This window comes from Propithecus coquereli, unplaced genomic scaffold (genome assembly GCF_000956105.1).
Source record: "Propithecus coquereli isolate 6110/MARCELLA unplaced genomic scaffold, Pcoq_1.0 Scaffold103, whole genome shotgun sequence".
NCBI classification, from domain to species: domain Eukaryota; kingdom Metazoa; phylum Chordata; class Mammalia; order Primates; family Indriidae; genus Propithecus; species Propithecus coquereli.
The window spans coordinates 2,937,592-2,944,469 of NW_012134192.1; the positions used below are offsets into that span (position 1 = coordinate 2,937,592).

General features: G+C 35.1%; 1 protein-coding gene across 2 annotated transcripts in view; it reads left to right on the forward strand.

The window, feature by feature from the left end:
* BMI1 (BMI1 proto-oncogene, polycomb ring finger) overlaps window positions 1-5,601 on the forward strand; it is a 9,949-nt gene extending 4,348 nt beyond the window's left edge. Inside the window, exons 2-10 of one of the 2 annotated variants that reach the window (XM_012644325.1) lie at window positions 806-936; window positions 1,270-1,366; window positions 1,931-1,986; window positions 2,081-2,131; window positions 2,311-2,419; window positions 2,512-2,557; window positions 2,965-3,063; window positions 3,387-3,467; window positions 3,561-5,601. In XM_012644325.1, coding sequence (XP_012499779.1) covers window positions 825-936; window positions 1,270-1,366; window positions 1,931-1,986; window positions 2,081-2,131; window positions 2,311-2,419; window positions 2,512-2,557; window positions 2,965-3,063; window positions 3,387-3,467; window positions 3,561-3,890 — 981 coding nt within the window. In that variant the 5' untranslated portion in view covers window positions 806-824 and the 3' untranslated portion in view covers window positions 3,891-5,601. Of the gene's footprint in view, window positions 1-757; window positions 937-1,269; window positions 1,367-1,930; window positions 1,987-2,080; window positions 2,132-2,310; window positions 2,420-2,511; window positions 2,558-2,964; window positions 3,064-3,386; window positions 3,468-3,560 lie in introns of those variants that run through there. The other variant, XM_012644318.1, reaches the window with a different exon arrangement.
* The last annotated feature ends 1,277 nt before the right edge of the window (window positions 5,602-6,878 follow it).

A 6,878-nucleotide genomic window follows, 5' to 3' on the forward strand; every position in this document is an offset into this window, starting at 1 on the left:
CCGCGCCCGCCGCCGCCGCCGCCGCCGCTGGCCGCCCCGCACGGCCGCCGGGGCTCGGGGCTTGGGCCGGGCTCCGCGCGGAGTTGCAGCGGTGGCCGGATGCCAAGTGTAAGTGTAAGTTGCTATGGAAACCCTGACTGAGGCGAGTTCCGAATCCGGAGTGAGACGGAGCCCCGGGCGCCGCCGGATCCGCCCCTCGCATCCCGGCCCCGGGCGTCCGCGGCGCTCAGCTCCAGCCCCAGGCCGACTGGAGGTGCTGCGGCGGCCCCGGCACCCAGCTCCGGAAATGCCAGGGATGCAGATAGAGCAGAATTGTTTTCCCTGCCTATCGAGTAAAAACACGCCAGGTTCTGGTTGCTGGAACCGTCCAGCACAACAAGAACCCCTGGGATTTTCGGTTGGAGATTCGTAAGGAAGTTTTACAAAAAATTCGGAGACCTGGAACAAGCCCTAGTGGTTGGTAAACATCTGCGGGGACTGTGGCGTTTGCAGCAGCCTTGGGGCTGCTAGGCTGGAGGGCAAATGGAAGAAAGAGACCCGAATACGCTCAGCTCCCAGCCCCCACCCCAGACCTTTTCTTCTCCCTCCAGGAATGACCTGAGAGACCAGAAGTAACGCTAGTTGGATCCTTTTTCGCCAATTCGGTAGAACTGATTCAGGTCTGATCTGTAGAAACCGTTGGGACAGTCCAGCTGTACCGTGTTAAACGAGTTTTATGAACTCAGTGTTTCAGAGTGTACGACTTCCAGGAGATAATGTCAATTCTCATTCTGTGAATTATGGCCAATATTTCTGTGTCTTGCAGGATCCTTTATCAAGCAGAAATGCATCGAACAACCAGAATCAAGATCACTGAGCTAAATCCTCACCTAATGTGTGTGCTTTGTGGAGGGTACTTCATTGATGCCACAACCATAATAGAATGTCTACATTCCTGTAAGTACCGCGCTTTAGCCCTCTTTTATGTGTTGTGTATTTCACAGTTCGTCCTGAAATTTGAAAACTATTAACAATTCCTGCAATTCTTGGGAATGTTGGTACAAAGCGGTGGAGTCATTTGCTTCTCTTGCAAATAGTGACTTTTTTGTTAATACGTATTTTGTAACAAGCAATGTATGTGTTCTCAGGATCTTAATTAGTTTCTTTAACTGGAAATACCTTTGGCATTTACCATCTTGCTTCTCTACTAGTTCTCGGTTTCTGACACTCATTTTAATGCTTTAGCCTCAAATTTCTAAACTTAGAAAAACTTTGTGTTCCTACTTCTAGTCTGTAAAACGTGTATTGTTCGTTACCTGGAGACCAGCAAGTATTGTCCCATTTGTGATGTCCAAGTTCACAAAACCAGACCACTGCTGAATATAAGGTAGGAAAATATTTAAATTCCTTGTTTGTAATTGTTACTGCAGTTGCATAGTGTATGGTAGGCCACTCTCTTTGTTTCTTCACAGGAAATTTTACCCTTGAATCCCCAGCTAATGTGTATGTGGAGGGTAGCCCTTTAATTTCTAGCCATACTAATAGTGACCAGCTTTAGGCAAAGTTTAGCATTGTTCAAGTGATTTCAAGATTTTTGTTTTCCCCTGTCCTTTAAAAATTGAGTTAGTTTTCCATTTTTGCATTGCTTTATAGACTTCATGACATATAAGAAATGTTTAAAGGGCTTCCATTCTCACTTTATTCTCTATTAATAATTTAATAACTTGAAAGGCACACTTCTCTTGACTGAGTGAATGTGAAGAGTATTAGTGAATATAAAATAATGTATTTTTTACTGTTTTAAAAGAGTGCTACACATTTATTCTCATAAATAATTTTTAGCTTATTATAGTTACAGCATCACAGTCAAAAAATGAATCTGTAAAAACTTATGAACATTTTTAGTTTTTACCATATTTGTTGATAGTTTACTATTTTAATTCTTTTTCAGGTCAGATAAAACTCTTCAAGATATTGTATACAAATTAGTTCCAGGGCTTTTCAAAAGTAAGTAACTTGCTTAAAAAATGAATTTAAAGAGATTATTCATTTCTTTTTCCTGCTATGCCAAATGTTTAAATCTTTTTTTATTCCCCTTCAGATGAAATGAAGAGAAGAAGGGATTTTTATGCAGCTCATCCTTCAGCTGATGGTAAAGTTTTTGGGGGGGTGGGATGGAAGAAGGCATTTTATTTTGGAGGAAAACTATCCAGTAATTAAAATTTATTAAAATTGAATTTAATCTAAAGTATCATTTGCATTCTCCTATACATAAAATATTTTAATTAAATGTTTATTTTTTTAAAATTGAATTTCAAAATGTCTTTTTAGCTGCCAATGGCTCTAATGAAGATAGAGGAGAGGTCGCAGATGAAGATAAGAGAATTATAACTGATGATGAGATAATAAGCTTATCCATTGAATTCTTCGACCAGAACAGGTAAATTCTCTAGGAAATCTATTTTATGCTAATATGTTTATTAGATACATTGTCTCATTAATAACTTGTTTCATTAATAACTTGTTTCTTAGATTGGATCGGAAAGTAAACAAAGATAAAGAGAAATCGAAGGAGGAGGTATGTTCCATGTTAAAGAAACATATGGAAGAAACATTGTTTGGATTCTAGATTTTATCAGGGGTTATGTTGCCCTTAAATAGAAGAAGATTGTCATGTTTAATGTTTAAGAGTGATCTGCATGTGATATTTAATAATTTGAATTTATTTTATATATGATTGCTAGTCTTGTGTTTTAAATGGTTAGTGTTTAATACTTTGGCATTCTTAAAATTTCCTTATTAGGAATCTGTTCATTTAGTATCTGTAATGATAGTAAACTCAAAGCATAGTTAGTTGAGAGTTTAGTCACATCCAGTTTTGTTGATATTAGTACCCTTTGTCATATTCAGGCAATTGAACTGAAACTGCTTATCTGAAAGTTAGGAATTGAGGGGAAAAAATTACTTTTCTAAATGTACTCTTAGGTGAATGATAAAAGATATTTGCGATGCCCAGCAGCAATGACTGTGATGCACTTAAGAAAGTTTCTCAGAAGTAAAATGGACATACCTAATACTTTCCAGGTATCTACTTTTATAGTCTTCATGCATTTTATGTATATTTTTAAAATTTAATTTTTGGGGGATTTCAAAAAAACAATAGAAAAAATTTAACACTAACATTGAAATATCTCTTTGCTATGAATTTCTTCTATGCTATGAAAACAAATCCCTTGACAATTTCTAGAAATATTTTTTCTCATTGGAAGTTTCAAGAAGGAGTCTTTCTTTGTTCAAATGTTTGGAGAATATGCTTTTTAAAGCACTTTTGGATTGTATTTAGATGACAAAAATGTAGATTTACCTTTGTGCTTATGTTACTTAATAATAGAAATATCTTCCAATAGATTGACGTCATGTATGAAGAGGAACCTTTAAAGGATTACTATACACTAATGGATATTGCCTACATTTATACCTGGAGAAGGGTAAGTAGCGTGCCTATCTACTGTTACATTATGGTGGTAAACTATATTTAAAGAATTGAGTGATTTTTTTTTTTTTTCCTTTTAACTTTGTAGAATGGTCCGCTTCCTTTGAAATACAGAGTTCGACCTACTTGTAAAAGAATGAAGATCAGTCACCAGAGAGATGGACTGACAAATGCTGGAGAACTGGAAAGTGACTCTGGGAGTGACAAGGCCAACAGCCCAGCAGGAGGTATCCCCTCCACCTCTTCTTGTTTGCCTAGCCCCAGTACTCCAGTGCAGTCTCCTCACCCACAGTTTCCTCACATTTCCAGTACTATGAATGGAACCAGCAGCAGCCCCAGCGGTAACCACCAATCTTCCTTTGCCAATAGACCTCGAAAATCATCCGTCAATGGGTCATCAGCAACTTCTTCTGGTTGATACCTGAGACTGTTAAGGAAACAAGTTTTAAACCCCTGATTTATATAGATATCTTCATGCCATTACAGCTTTATAGATGCTAATACATGTGACTATCGTCCAATTTGCTTTCTTTTGTAGTGACATTAAATTTGGCTATAAAAGATGGACTAGATGTGATACTCATGGACGTTAATTGAAAAGAAAGATTGTTGGTATAAAGTATTGGTTTCTGGGAAGGCAGGCAAGATTTTTTTTCTGTGTGTTAGGGAAGATGTGAAATGGTTTCTGTAACCATTGTTTGGATTTGCAAGTAATTCTGCATTGGATATAACCATTGGGCCATAGTTTGTTAAACTCAACTAACGCCTACATTACATTCTCCTTGATTGTTCTTGTTATTATGCTGTTTTGTGAACCTGTAGAAAACAAGTGCTTTTTATCTTGAAATTCAACAAACGGAAAGAATATGCATAGAATAATGCATTCTATGTAGCCATGTCACTGTGAATAACGATTTCTTGCGTATTTAGCCATTTTGATTCCTGTTTGATTTTTATTTCTCTGTTGCTACGCAAAACCGATCAAAGGAAAGTAAACTTCAGTTTTACAATCTGTATGCCTAAAAGCGGGTACTACCGTTTATTTTACTGACTTGTTTAAATGATTCGCTTTTGTAAGAATCAGATGGCATTATGCTTGTTGTACAATGCCATATTGGTATATGACATAACAGGATACAGTATTGTATGATATATTTATAAATACTATAAAGAAAATATTGTGTTTCATGCATTCAGAAATGATTGTTAAAATTCTCCCAACTGGTTCGACCTTTGCAGATACCCATACGCTATGCTGAGCCTTGCTTACCAGCATAGAATATTTTTAATGTGGATATCTAATTCTAAATTCCATTCCATTGGAAGCAATTGGCAAATCATTTCGATACTGACTTTTCTCCAGTAATACACATTTACTTTTGAAATTCGTTGTTGCAGTAAAGAAAAACTTTTAAGAAATATGGAAATAGTGTCTTAATTTTCCATTGGTTATGATGGAATTAATGTATTTTTAAAATGCATATTGATCACTGTAATTCTAAAACAAATTTTTAAATAAGCCAGCAAATTGCTGGAAGAAGGCATTTTATCTGAAGTTATTTTAATATGTGGCATAGGTGTAATCTCAAATTTAAAAGTTGCTTTAATCATTAACAATGGAATATGCCTTCTTTGTAATGTCTGGAAATAGAAGCAAATTATGATGAGCTTCTACAGGTATTTTTAAATAGAGCCAACCAAGCATGTTGAATTTATAATATGAATAACCCCAATTTTCAGTTTGTGTTTTGCGTTGGTCGAACTTGGTGTATGTTCATCACCCATCAGTTATTTGTAAGGGTGTTTATTCTATATGACTATTGTTTCATGTTTGTATGGGAAAATTGTAGCTAAACATTTCATTGTCCCCAGTCTGCAAAAGAAGCACAATTCTATTGCTTTGTCTTGCTTATAGTCATTAAATCATTACTTTTACATATATTGCTGTTATTTCTGCTTTCTTTAAAGATACAGTAAAGGTTGTTTTATGAAGCCACAAAATACATATATTTTTATTTTGACCTAAATTTGTACAGTCCCATTGTAAGTGTTGTTTCTAATTATAGATGTAAAATGAAATTTCATTTGTAATTGGAAAAATCCAATAAAAAGGATATTCATTTAGAAAACAGCTAAGATCTTTAATAAAAATTTGATATGAAAAGCACAATGTGCAGAAGTTTTGGAAACCCTATAGTGGATTACAACAGGTAAAAGCTAAAGAGAATACATTGCTGTCTTATAGTGATGTTGCTAAGAAGTACATGCTTTGTTGTGTAATTGTTTGAAAGCCCATTGAAAGATGTATCTGTTTATTTACAATCTTTGAAGTAAAAGTTACCAATGTTTGCCAATTTGGGTGAATTTAACTCATTTTTCTAGGCTTCTCAAGTTTTTCATGATGTTATTTAAAACAAAAGTTAATGGAGGTTTCAAGTGATATTTTTTACTTTGGATGATCATTTGTATAAAAAAATGAAAAAATGTTTTTCAAAGGCTAAAAATACTTTAAATGCTAGTGGACTGTCATTTGACTTACCCAAAACCAAGTTATAAGATGAACATGGAACTTGAAGACATTACATCTCAACCTCTTTGTGGTGGACTTATTTTTGAAATTACTTATTAAAATATCAGATATTGTATTTATGATGGCTTACTTAGCACTATTTCACCATACTTGAACACATTTTCATCTATTTTATTTGAAAAGATTTTCCTCTACTCAATTTGAAAACTAAGCTTAAAAGGATATTTCAAGCTAAACTTTTTTAATAAAACGAGAAGATTATAATGTTTTACATTCTTAACCAGCTATTATAGCTCTGCCAATTAAGATTTAAAACTTTTGCTCAATTACCACTTTTAAGAATTTCAACCTAATGAAAACCCATGTCAAAGCTCCTAACTGTGTAGCTTTTAGTAGTTAAAGTAGGGTACATGAAAAGTAGGTTGTCAGTTTGACTTCTGTTTCTGAAAATATTCTAGTTAGGGCTAACAAAATATTCTACAGAAAATGCCTAAATTGATTTCACAGATTTTTAGTTTAAAATGTGAAAAGAAAAATGAGGCTGTTTGCTGTTGTGTAAATAGTGATCTATCTTACTTTACACATGCATACCGCTTTACAAGTACTTTTTGCTTTTAAAATTGCCGGCCGTTAATTGCAAAGAATTGGGGGGAAAAATTGCTCTTCAGTTGACTTAACCTACCAACACTATTGCTTCGTTTCCATATCCATATGTGCAAATGTTAGGAACTCTGGAGGTAAAATGCAACAGAGTAAGCTGGTAGGAACTTTCCTTCATCCTTTCCTCTTTCCCCAATATTTGGAGTTGCAAATCATTTGTAAAGTCTTTCCTTACAGTCATTATATAGGCCTATCAAGATAAAGTTTTGTTGTGAA